At 35.1% G+C, this 13,935-nt stretch overlaps 1 protein-coding gene across 12 annotated transcripts in view; it reads right to left on the bottom strand.

The window, feature by feature from the left end:
- KLHL13 (kelch like family member 13) overlaps positions 1-13,935 on the bottom strand; it is a gene marked incomplete at its 5' end in the record, with an annotated part of 324,985 nt that overhangs the window by 26,839 nt on the left and 284,211 nt on the right. For 11 of the 12 annotated variants that reach the window (XM_081125982.1, XM_081125986.1, XM_081125985.1 and 8 more), the window contains one exon: positions 8,396-8,537. In XM_081125982.1, the coding sequence (XP_080982108.1) occupies positions 8,396-8,537 (142 nt within the window). Of the gene's footprint in view, positions 1-8,395; positions 8,538-13,589; positions 13,646-13,935 lie in introns of those variants that run through there. The other variant, XM_081125991.1, reaches the window with a different exon arrangement.

The raw sequence follows: 13,935 nt of genomic DNA, 5'->3' as shown, positions 1-13,935 counted from the left end.
TTTCCTTCCACTAAATTTGTACTCATTCCTCTTGTCAGAATTCTAGAAACATTTCTATTTCCATATAGTAGTCCACTATACAAAAATACAGTTCTGTTTTACACAAAATTGCTTAAAGTTTCCAATTAGTCCTTTAGAATGTCTTTAAAACTGTTTCTATTGCTTTAAACTCAACTTCTTCCTGCCCCAATCCTTATCTTAGTTCTCTATTTTTCTATTCTGGATGTTATTTCTGAGGGTATTGTTGTCTGTTCTCAATTTCTTTAGTCTAATGTTTTCCTTTCCCTCTTCTATAAATCTCCCCATATCTTCTGTTTTTCCTTTTTCTTCACATCCTTTTGAGGGGGGGAAAAACCAAGCATTTTTTTAAAATGCTTTAAACTTATCCAATGTACCAAAATGTCAACTATTAAATAGAGGTAGGTACATATGTAATACCCTGAAGGACCGAATATTTTAAGTGAGTTTGATAAATTTTGTAATGGTCACATTAAAACAGACATTGTACAACTATAGTATAGAAACCAGATAAGCTACAAAGAATTAATACCAAAAGTTGGTTGGATGTCAATAACTTCCAAATTAAATATAGCGCCCGGCCAGGTGTGGATTGATACTCTCAGGTATTAAAAAACAATCTGATAAGCAAATCTTTCCACTAAATTCTGCATTGGAAATAACTTATTAGTGTATTCTATCTAGTTTTGATCAGTGAAATTTCAAAAAAGAAATGGACGTCCGGCTGGTCGTGGCTCAGCGGTTGAGCGTCACCTAGGATCCAGGAGATCATGGTTTGATTCCCGGTTGGGGGACATGCCCAGGTTGTGGGCTCCATCCCCAGTGTGGGGCATGCAGGAGGCAGCCGATCAATGACTCTCTCATCATTGATGTTTCTATCTCTCTCTCTCCCTCTCCCTTCCTCTCTCTGAAATCAATAAAAATAAAATAAAAATTAAAAAAGAAATGGAGTAAAAAGAAAGTGCATCCTGAGAAGAGCAATGAAAATTATTAATGGAAAATATGTTTTATGAACGAAGGTAAAGGAACTAAAAGAGAGGAAGTTAAGAAATGGGTTTACTCCAATCTTTAAGTAAACGTAATGTATTCAATCAAAACAATACTATAGCTATGTTTTTATGATATTGCTCTTCATTTAATTCAGGGGACAGAAAAGAAACAGATGCACATCTAAGATTAATAGATACATAGTTTGAATATAAAAGTTTATATTAATAGTAATTAAACTCTGCTCTCATTATATAACTCTATTTAGAGTTAAAAACAAACAAACAAAAAAAAAACACAAAACTTCTAATGGCTTTCTATCATTGCATGATATCACGATATAAGACTTCCGTAATCTAGCTCCAACTTAACTGTTCAACCTTATTTTTCATTATTTCCCTAAGTGCTCTGAGTCATCTTTTCAGGTTGTTCTCCAGACTATCTGATTGGTAAAAACCCAGACTTACTCCTTTCCCAGTAACTTTATTTATGCCATTGATTTTCATGTAGAATGCCCTCCCTCCTTCAAAACATAGTTAAAATTTGACCTCCTTTGAGTTATTATGCTAAGTGACATAAGTCAGACAAAGACAAATATCATATGATTTCACTTATATGTAGAATCTAAAAAGCAAAATAAATGAACAAACAAAATAGAAACAAACTCATAGATAACAGAGAACAAATTGAAGGTCACCAGACGGGAGGGGGGTTGGAGAGATAGGTAAAAAATGTGAAAGGGATTAAAAAGTACAAATTGCCAGTTATAAAAATAGTCATAGGGATGTAAAGTACAAGAAAGAAAATACAGTCAATAACATTGTAATGACTATGTATGGTGTCAAATGGGAATCAGACTTATCAGGGTGGTCATTTTGTAAGGTATATAAATGTCTAATCACTGTTACACATATGAAACTAATATAATATTGTATGTCATCTGTAACTGGCAAATAAATTAATTTTTAAAAAATTGACGTCCTTTGTAAAGCTATCTCTAACCAAAATTCTAGAATAATTAGGCACCTGTAGTGGGTCTCACAAGTTAGCATTTAATTATATCCTAGATTTCTGTGTCCAGCAAAGATGAAGTTACAGGGACTGGATTTACTTTACCTCTTGAAACAACTTAAAACCAGACAGAGTCTATGGGGGGGAAAAAGTTTAAGACTGGATGAAGGAGAAGGATCTGTACAAGATGAGAAATGAATTAAATGAGCCTCATGATTGCTTATTGCCTGGAGTTTCAAATTACAGGCAGTAGGAACTCAGGGGAAGCCTGGCATCTTCCCATGATTGAGAGTCTGGGGAGGCTAAGGCAGCTAGGTTTGTAGGGCAGAATACAAGAGGAGAGATCTGCACAGAAATCTAAAAACAGTGACCCTCAAGTACTTAGGAGAGTTCTGATAAGTGCATTTGTCTGGGGAAAGAACCATCCACAAGGAGCACAAACAACACTCTCCAAGGCTCACAAAGGGCTGAGAACAGTTCCTATCCAAAGCACAAGGGCTAAACCCTTACAATTCCAGGCTTTAGGTAGAGTACTCAAAAAGATTTGCCTCAGTACTGGGGAAAAGTTTGTCCTAGAAAAAATGCTACTCTGGTTCTACCTCACAAAGATTAAAAGTAAATGCAGCCCTGGCTGGATGGCTCAGTTGGTTGGAGTGTCATCCTATACACCAAAAGATTGTGGGTTCGATTCCTGGTCAGGATACATACTAAGTTTTGGGTTCCATCCCCAGTTATGGAGCATATGGGAGGCAGTCAATCGAAGGTTCTCTCTCACATCAATGTTTCTCTCCCTCTCTCTCCCTCTCTCTCTCTCCCCCTTCCTCTCTCTCTAAAAGTCAACAAAAACATCATTGGATGAGAATTTTTAAAAAATATATAAAATATGTTAATGATAGCAGAATATTGGGAGAAGAAATTAGAATGCAAAGTACCACCAAAATGAAGGTAGGTCCTCCTCCCTACCCTCCACTTTCTTTCCCCAGTATACTCCAGGATGGACTTAAGGCATCCTATAACCTGGAAGCAGTCATCTGGGAGCAGAAGGCTCTACTTATGGCTTGAAGAGCAGGAAAGAGGATTCTTAAAGCTCAGACAATGAAGAAAATCCATTTTACTTTTTTTTTCTTCTCTTTTAAGTCCCAATCCCCAGGGAATTCCAATGCAATGGTTGTGGCCACAGTGACAGTGGAGATGGCAAATGCCTAAAATTCTGAGGAATAGAATTTTCCTCTTTGATCAGAGGAGTTGCAGTAGTTCCTCTACAGTGAATACCTCTCTGTATTTGGACCAGGATATGAGTTCAGTTATGGCAAAACAGAAGCAAAGATTATATCACTGAATGGATAATGGATCAGAGATTGGGAAGATTAGAGTTATGGCAGAACAACAAGGACTATAAAATCAAAGATGCTGAAAGAAAATACTTTGTAAATCGTGTCTGATAAGGAATTTGTACCTAGAATATATAAAGAACTCTTCCAATTGAATAATAAAAAGACAAAAAAAAAACAAACTAAAAACTGGGCAAAAGATCTGAATAGACAGTTCTTCAAAGATGATATAGAAATTGCCAGAAGCACAAATGAAAAGATGTGCGACGTCATTAGCAACCAGGAAAATACAAATCAAAATCACAAGATACCACTTCACACCTACTAGTATGACTATAATCAAAAAGACATAATAAGTATTAACAAGAATATGGAAAAGTTGGAACCCTCATATACTGCCCATGGGAATGCGAAATGATACAACCACTATGGAAGACAGTCTGGAAGTTCTTTAAAAAAAATTAGAGCCCAGCCAGGCGTGGCTCAGCAATTGAGCATCGACCTAGGATCCAGGAGATTTGGGTTTGGTTCCCGGTCAGGGCACATGCCCGGATTGCAGGCTGCAGCCGATTAATGACTCTCTCATCATTGATGTTTCTATGTCTCTCTCTTCCTCTCCCTTCCTCTCTCTGAAATCAATAAAGATATATTTTTTTAAAAAATTAGACACAGAATTACTATATGACCAACCAATTCCACTCCTAGGTATACATGAAAGATCAACGAAAACATGTCCACACAGACATTTGTACATGAATGTTCACAGTAGCACTGTTAATAATAGCCAAAAAGTTGAAATATCTCAAATGTCCATCAATGGATGAATGGATTTTTAAAACTGGCATATCCATACAATGGAATATTATTCAGTGATAAAAAGGACACAAGTACTGATGCATGCTACAATGTGGATGAACATTGAAAGCATTATGCTAAGTAAAAGAAACCAGTCATAAAAGACCACATATTGTACAATTCCATTTATATGAAATGCTCAGAATAAGCAAGTCTCTAGAGATAGCGAGTAGATTAATGGTTGTCTAGGGTTGGGGAAGGGGTTGGGAGTAAGTGGGGAGAGATTGTTAATGGGTACAAGGTTTCTTTTTGAGGGGATGATGATGTTCTATGTGGATTGTGGTGATATCTGCAAAACTCTGAATATTTTTAAAACCATTGAATTGTACACTTTAAATGGGTGAATACATGGTATATAAATTGTATCTCCATAAAGCTGTTATTTTTAAGCAATGAAGGTGCTAGGAAGAGTTTGATTCAACGAATTGCCATAGGATGGGGTAGTAAAAGAAGGATGTTGACAACGTAGGTAACAGAATGAAGTCAAAGGATGGAAGTTTTCTTACTTTTGCACTTCAAATTCCATCATGGAATCTCCTGAGATTTGTTCAAGATTCTAGGAATCGGAGCCTATCAGGTATCAAAATACTTTCCAGGCACTTGTTTTGACTGCCTAGTTTTCTAAAGCCTATTTAATGGAGACAACTAATCTGTTAGAGCAAATCAAGCCCACCAGAAGGACACTGTATTTGGCAAATCCATCACTTCTGATCAGCTACATTTTCTCTGACACCTTCCCTGTTTGGCTCAAATGGAAGGAAAATAAATTATGCACTTTATTTTCCCATAAATTGTCACATTTAATCCTCATATCTCTTACCCATATTACAGATAAGGAAGCTGGTCTAAGGAGGATAAATGACCTTCCCAAAGTCACAAAGCTAGCTGTTAAGTGGTAAAACTAAGATTCCAGTTATGGCCTAAATGCATGCCCTTTCCACTACAGTTATGCAGTGGGTAATCCTTTCAGAGTGAGACTTCTTAAAACAGCCTCTCCCCATGGATCCGTTCCCCTGACAGCTACTTGCAATGCCTTTTGAAGCTGGAGTTTATGTGATTGCCAATTTTAAAACAATGATAGCATTTACACATTAAACACTTCTCTAGCTTGTTCACTTGACAACCACATACCTAAGATTAGATACAGAAAAAAAGTCCCTGTTAGTGCTTGTACTTAATTATCTTGGTTTGTGAGAACATAATTTTTAATAGTCTTTTGAAGAGTATACAAAGTTTCTCAAGAGCAATATAAATTGGTAGCTCTATGCCACCACAAAAAATATTAGAACATAAAAAAATCAGTTTAGGAAAGATTGTCTTCACTTAATACAAACTCTCAGGTTAGTTTCACATCAGTGTGCCTACCATCAGCCTGGACAAACAAAGGCTGAGCTAAAACATGACAAAGCTAAGGATTCTAAGACCTAGCTACACTTGTTTTGTCAACCATAATATATTTTTTAAATTACAAAGGTAATATGCAAATGTATTTCCATTGTAAAACAAAGTAAACAGTGCAGGATCATACAGAGCACAAAGTGTAAAACATCATCACCAACCTCCCTAATGTTTCCAAACCTTTTGTTATGCATTTACATTCATGTATATGTATGCATATTGTATATTTTTCTACAAATAGATGGGATTAAACAACATATATTGACCTGTTACTATTTTAACAGCTTTATTGAGATGTAACTAACATACCATACAATTCACTTACTGAAAGTGTACAGTTCAGTGGTTTTTAGTACACTCACAGATAGTATATAAACCATCTCCACAATCAATTTGAGGATATTTTCATCACCTCAAAAGGAAACCCTGTATGCTTTAGATATCACCCTTGTACCCTCGCATTTTTTCCAACCCTAAGCAACTATTACTCCACTTTCTGCCTCTATTGGTCTCCCTATTCTGGACATTTCATATAAATGGAATCATATAATATGTGGTATTTTGTGACTAACTTCTTTCAAGTAGCATAATGTTTTCAAGGTTCATCCATGTGTAGCATGTGTCAGTATTTCATTCCTTTATATAGCTGAATAATTTTCTATTGTATGGATATAGCACATTTGTCCTCTTACTTTTTTCATTTGATATAGTCTATCCATTCAATACATACAGATCTATCTTGCTCTTTTTAGTAACTGCACCTTATTACATAGGTGATGCAATGTAATTTAGGCAGCCAATTTCCTATGGATGGATATTTAAGGTACTTCCATTGTTTCCCCATTATAACATTAACTTATCTCCATATGATATAAGGAGGAAAGGAAGAGGTCATCTCTCTTGGTGGAAGACAGACTTCACCTCTAGAACAGTGATTCTAAAAGTATGTTCCTCAGCCCAGCAGGGCGTGGCTCAGCGGTTGAGCATCGACCTAAGATCCAGGTGATCGGGGTTCGATTCCTGGTCAGGGCACATGCCCGAGTTGTGGGCTAGGCAGCCAAGCAATGACTCTCTCATCATTGATGTTTCTATCTCTCTCTCCCTCTCCTTTCCTCTCTCTGAAATCAATAAAGATATATTAAAAAAAAAAAGTTATGTTCCTCAGAAGTATAATATCACCTGGGAACTTACTTGAAATGCACATTTCTGGGCCCCATCCCCAGTTTTTGATTCAAAAACTGGGGGTGGGGGACTGGTTCACACTGTTTTAACAACCCTCCTCCTTGTGATTCTGATATGCACTAAAATTTGAGAACCACTGCTCTAAATCTGTTTCACTACACAGTACTGGTTTGCATTATTTGTTTTAAAGTACATTTTAAAAATTAGCAGAACCACAAAAGTTGGCATTACACATGACTATGGTCATGGCTAGGGCAGAAATATAGTGCAGGGGTACATGGGTCTCTTTGTATTTTCTTTGGAGAGAGTACTTTAATATAACAACAACAACAAAAAACCTTCCTCTCATGCTTCTCCTATCAGCTTGAACCATTATTCTCTCCTCCCATAGCCTTCCAAAACCAACAATTAAACCATTTACATAGAATTAAGATGCCAGGAGATAGAAATTGTTTCCTTCCTGACCCTCTGTTCTATTGATGATACCCACAGAACAATGAACCGTACACCTCAGTTCCCATTTAGAAACTGAAACACTGGAAAAAATGTGATTTCACTGAATCACACAGATGGGAACTACAAGGGAATTTAGAGATCTCTTAATCAAGAGTCGTATTTTGGAGATAAGAAAAATGAAGCCCAGAGAAATTATATAACACAGCAAGGCCACACAGCAAGCATAAGCCTCTTCCCTATGTTATCTATATATTATACTAATAATATATTTTATACTATATACTGATTTATTTTAATGGTTCTTGACCAGATATATACATGAAATTCACCTGGGGAGATTTCTTTTAAAATACATTTAGAAAGATTTATTTTCCTTATCTCACTAAGCAGAGAACACTGATACAATTTAACTACATCTAGAAGACATTAATGGACATCCATTTTCATATGATTCTCTAGCTCAGCAATGCCCACAGAGGTCAGGCAATGTCCACAAGGGTCAGAAATACTTGGACTCCTTATCCTTACACTAAATACCTCCACATTGCAGGTCTGTGTGTTCTTTTCTCTTTCTATTGTTTTTCTGTCCTCTCCTTTGATGTGAGTTATTACTTCTTACATCTATCAGTGTATTTGCATCTAGCAGTCCTCACATTGCCAATGTGAGTTGAGACACCAAATAAATACAACCTTTAGAACTATGATAAAGGTGACAGAAAAAAAAGTTGTGAGTGAGGAACTAGGACATTTAAAGTAGGGACTTTGTGATATTTATGTTGGCTGAGACATAATGGAAAGTTAATGTTGCCAGATACAACATTCTCTAAGAAAGTGGCATGATAGCAAGACCTCCTTTACACAAACAAAGCAAAGAATGAACTCTGGGGATTTTTTTTTTTTTTTAACACCAGGAAGGTATGCAGTTTTCCCCTCAAGGTTTCTCCTCTGTTGCTTGTTTGCTTTTTTTTAAATTAATGAATTTAATTTTTTTAGAGAAGTTTTTGGTTCACAACAAACTTGAGCAGTAAGTACAGAGTTTCCCTATAACCCCGTCCCCAAACGTGTACAACCTCCCCCACTATCAACATCCCACACCATAAAGACCCTGGGTACTTTCTAAAGCCATGTAAATACTACACAAAGGACAGTTAGATTACCTGTAACACCACAGAGCTGTGGGTATTGCTGGTAAAGATGCGTGTGGCTCCTGCCTTGGAAGACTGCAAATGGGATGAGAGGCCCATTTCGCTGGTTCCAAGGGACAATTTCATGTGTTGGTCTTCCTCCTCCACAAGAGATCTGAAAATTTGTTTAAGTCAGAAAGCGAGGCAAATTAAAAGTTGTCACATAATTCACAGTAATGAGATTATTTCAAGAAATAATCAGTCACTAGTACCAATCATCTGACTGTGGAATATACTGAATTTTGTTTCACTATATTTTAGACTCATACCATTCTACATTATAGAAGAAATATATATATTTGCAAAAAGCTTTTCAAGATCAGTAAAGATAAATGAGACCTGAGAAATGAACCTAAAAGCTGGTTCAAAATCATAATCACAGAAGGTTTCATTTTTTTAGTGCCAAAGAAATTGCTTTTGGCATTTATTTCACTGTGCAGGTAACAATACAATCAAATTGTGTTATTCACAGTTAAAATTAAAGTGGAATACCTACTTTTAGAAAGACAAAATAATATCCATCATTTACTGAATAGTCACTATGCATCAGGTACTTGCCAAGAAGTTTACATAGCTCATCTCATATAATCCTTAAAAATATCCATTGCAATAGGTATTCTGATTATGTCCTTTTTATTAAGGATAGGAAAAATTACCTACAGAAGGGTTAAAAATACCTGACCTAAGGTCACAAAAATTTGTAAGTGGTTGGGCCAGGATTTGAACCTAAGTCTAGTCTAATTCCAAACTCTGAAAGCCCCATTAATAAAAGTTCAAAGATTAACTGTGATATATTACAACATTATTTCCTCCTGTGTTGTTAGTTATAGTCCTAATCAACCCAAAGTGAATAAAAATTTTTGCACATCAAAAAACGTTGTTTTCTAGCAATATCTCTAACTTATCAGTTTGGGATTATTTAGATAGATAGCTACAGTCTAGTTGCAGTTCTGTTTTCAAAGAAAGAAATAATAAAAATAATAAATACAAGTTATACCCATGTATATTGTATCAGTAAATTTTAGGAGCCATAAAAGAAGATTAAAAAAAAAAAAAAAAAGACTGGAGAACAGTAGTCAACAGATCAGTTAGTTCCACAGAGAAAATACCAAAATACTTAATAGTTAACCTCAGTTAGGTTATACTAAAAATGATCATCATGGTACAACCTTTCATTATTCCTTAGATCAGGCTGGCTTGTATTTCCTTAGGTATACATTGCTAAAACTGTCTCTGAATCACCTGCCTAAGAGCAGGGAGCTCATGGCTCTGAATGGGTCTGTGCATTCATGACTTAGACTGCTAAAACTGACATTAGAAAATAAGGAGGAAGAATGGATTGTTAAGTGCTAGAACTCTGTATTTTTTCCTACTTATCTGTAACTGCCTAAATGTTGAATTATTTGTTTTTCCAACTCCAGTCTATTCAATATCATAAAGATTTCACTTTTCCCCTATCATACCTATAATCTAAGCTGATCAGTTTTAACAAAAAATTTTAAGACTATACCAGACTTTTAACAAAGATCCTGCTTTTCAAATTCTGACACCAACTGGCAATAATTAGCAAAAATTCTGGCCTTAAGGGTGACATCAATTTTTCTTAATGATATTACAGCCACAGTATAATTAAAAATAAATTAATAGTATAGGACCATGTTTTATTCAACTCTCATGGATATTTAATAAAGAGAATAATTTAAATAAGATTTTAACAAGCATAAAAGAAAATGAATATAGCTTTCCACTAGTTTCAGAAACGGCTTTAAAAGAATTAACTTATATGCATAATATATACCATACACACACTCACACACACTTTCAAACAGCTTTTGCAGACAGACATTTAACATTACAGAATCAGCTGGAAAAGTGGGTAAAAGACTGATGGTGATTGGTATCCCTAACCAGAAAATTTCCATTCATCCAGAATTATTTTAATGGGATATTCAAGCAGAATGTTTTATTATTTTCTGTATTTTCTGCACAGAACCTGGTACATGAGAGGTTTAATATATGCCAGGTGAATGAATGCAGAGTCTCGTTTCTGTAGATCATTCCAAAGACATCTCTTTATCTCATAGTGCTTTCAATGACCATCAATTGGCATTTTATAGAACCACAGATGTACCTGGGACAGGAGTAAAGCTAAAACCACATTGCCCCTATAACATATTCTGGAAATTGCTTTAAAAAAAAAAGTAAACTACAGATAACAACTGTTTGCCATTTGTTTCTTGCTCTTAAAATTTAAAAGCAGAAGATGAAGAGGCAGCCCTTTATTGGCATGATAATACAGCTAGCTTTCTAATTAATTACTTCAAAAGCTGAAAAGCCTTCATTAAAATCATCTTCTTCATGACCTTTTATCAACATCTTTTGACTTTTTAACATTCAGAACACTCCCTATTATTTCTGCATCAGTAACAGTACATACCATGTCAACCTTCTCAGCAGATTCAATATTCTCTTCTATCTCTTTTTCATTAAGTTTACTGACTGGATGTGAAGAGCATTGGTCTTCAACACTGCAAGGATGTGAAATCTCTCTGCAACCCCCAGGTCACAATTCTATCAAACTACTCTTTAAAAAATTACCTGAATAATTCCAAAAACAAATAACATTTTTAATCTTTTTTTTCAAGTCATATAGTTAAAAGTAATATAAAGACCAGTGGTTCTCAGTAGGGGAAAGGGGACCAAATGGGATGTCTGCCTCCCCTCTCCAATGTTTGGCAATGTCTAGAGACATTTTTCATTGGTGCAAGGAGGAGGAGTTGTGTGCTAGTGTCTAATGGGATGCTGTTAAACACCTCCACATCAAAATGTACTCTGGCAAAAATGTCAAGAGTGCCAAGGTTGAGAAACCCTGATACAGAGGGATTAACCTCTTCAGAAAAATTTTTCTAAAGCAATTTCATGTTCTAAATAACTTCCCAGTCGAGAGCTGAATCCATGAGGTAATGCTGGCAATAAGAAACACAGTAGGATTATTAATTACAGCTTTTCCAAGACTACCTAACAATAAAATACCTCTGTTCTTTCTTGGCAAGATAATATAGCTGGTTTTCATATTATTAATTAATGGCCCATCAATTTGAAAAGTCAAGTGTTTACAGTAGATAAGTAGATAATGGCTTTGAAGTTTACAAGACAATTATTCAGGAAAGCCTTTGTTCTGTATAAACTCATGTAAGAATAATCATTTAATTCTGCTTAAAACAACTGTTATTTTGGATTCACTTTTACATGCTAACTTAGAATCAAGCAAATCTTGCCCCAATAGTTCCATTTCATCAACACTATAAAATTAGACACAGGAGAGATTGTGTTCATCAATTTTCTTTCTAAAAACCAAATCTTTTTCCTACATCTGTATATTGCTACCAGGCCACACTCATCCTTCCCACCAAGACTGAACACATCTTATTTTCTAAACAATGACCAACCGCAGAGCACAAAAGCAATCTTTTGAACAGTATACATGAATCAGTCAACTGTGCCTGCTCAAAGAGAACAATTACTTTTTTGAAGAACACTGTCTGATCCTTTTACTGAAAGCATTATAAAGGTGGTCAAACTGAACATACACACACTATGGCATTTCTTTGTGCTATTATTTGAAGACAAAAGAAATAGAAAGTCTAAGCAATTGACATATGTTAACAGGGTGATGCTAGCATTGTAATCTTACCTCAAAAACTCCCATATATTAAAAATTACCCCCAAGATGATATGAGCAGACAATTTATAAAGATAAAAATACAAAAAGTACAAATGGTTAACAGAAAAATGTTCAACCTCATTAGTATTCCAGAATATGCAAATTAAAACAAAGATTCCATCTTAAACATATAAACTTATCAAAGAATAGAGTGGAAGATACACTCTCAACATTGTTAGTGTAAACATGTATTGAGACCCTGTTGTCTGTATGATTTTGCTCACCCAGATGGATTTTTAATGAAAATTTTAAAACCATCAAATGTACAATCTTTTTCTTTTTATACTGAACGTGATGACAATAAAGTATTGTGTATTATGTGTACAATCTGGTAGGTGGGCTGCAGCAAGAGGGCTATGTCAATCTGGTTCAAATATGTTTTCTACAATGAATAGTTTTATAAAGGTAATAGCTTGGCAGGCATTCTATAAAGAACTGTAAACGCCTAGAATTCACTAGCGCAATCAGGTTTAGTGGCATGCTATATGGGGAAGGGAAGAGTATCTCACAATTGTATCATTTGGCTCCAAAGCCTCAAACCCAACATTCACCAATCTCCAAAACAAAACAAAACAAAAAAATTACTCCTGTAAAATCCACTGAAATGAGTACTTCTGTGTTTTAAAAATGAGGTATCGACTTGGTTAATCATAAACTGTGCATTTCAATTTCTTGGTTTCTATCACCAGTTTAATGTTATACCAAAAGCCAGGTGAGGTCACATTTTATTGTCAACGAAAAGAGGACATTTTAGTGCTTTCTGAAATTATTAACATGAAAGCAGATGAAACACTTCCCTTTTCTTGGTATGTGTGCTAGCACATGCTTTAGTATGTTAACTTCTTATACCCAATGAAGAGCAGCACATTAACATACTGTGAATAAAAGATGCTAGTAGGATCTATGTACTTGCAGGAAAAAAATACGGATTAAGTCTATCAAAGTAGTTTCAAGTTGTTCTCTTTACTTTCCTGTATTTATGTTAATTTCTGAAGGGGAAAAAATAAATGTATTAGAGAAAAGCTAAGAAGGTAAAAGTATATGAACAACACCTTTCACTTTACTTAGTTCCCAATGAGTTTCATAGCACTTATTTTTGCTTATAACCATTACATTACAAAGTGGTTAAACCTAACAATGTAGTCTAATAACATAATTCCACTGTAACAAAAGAACAGGGGTTTGAGTTAGTGTCAAAAGTATTATACAAATATTGTTAATTTCCAGAGTAACAATGTTAGCATAACTGAAAGTCAGTGCCAGTGGGTTGGTATGCAAGAACAGCAATACTAACAAAACAAAAAAGAAAAAGAAAAAAATGAAAGCCATGAATGGTATACAACAAATGGTGTATAACAAATCCTGTTGGTTAATCAAGGCACTGCCTCATGCTTTCCACCACCCGTCCCCCAGAAAAATAAAGTATATCTTTCTCACACTCACAATTTAAAAAGAAAATCAAGAAAAAGGTTTTCTTCAAAGAAGTACTCCCCCTCCATTTGTTTTTCTGCTCTGAAACAGAGAAGTGTCTGCTAGCAGCAGCATTTGTGAAATGAAACATTTCTTGTGATAAAGTTGCACAGCAGGTGGAGGAGAAATGTAGCCACCTGTTCTCATACTCATTTGAATTTGAGTGCTAAATCTGTCAAGGTATTTCCTTCCACTCGAGAAATAACTTAAAAACTTAAGATGGTAGAAGTCGTTTCCCACTGATTTTTCTATAGATTCAAAATATACATACTATATTGAATTCTAAAAGTATTAATAATCTTCCTATATTCCAAAATTT

This window comes from Miniopterus schreibersii (assembly GCF_964146895.1).
Source record: "Miniopterus schreibersii genome assembly, chromosome: X".
In the NCBI taxonomy this organism is placed as follows: domain Eukaryota; kingdom Metazoa; phylum Chordata; class Mammalia; order Chiroptera; family Miniopteridae; genus Miniopterus; species Miniopterus schreibersii.
This window is presented reverse-complemented; position numbering and strand designations above follow the sequence as displayed.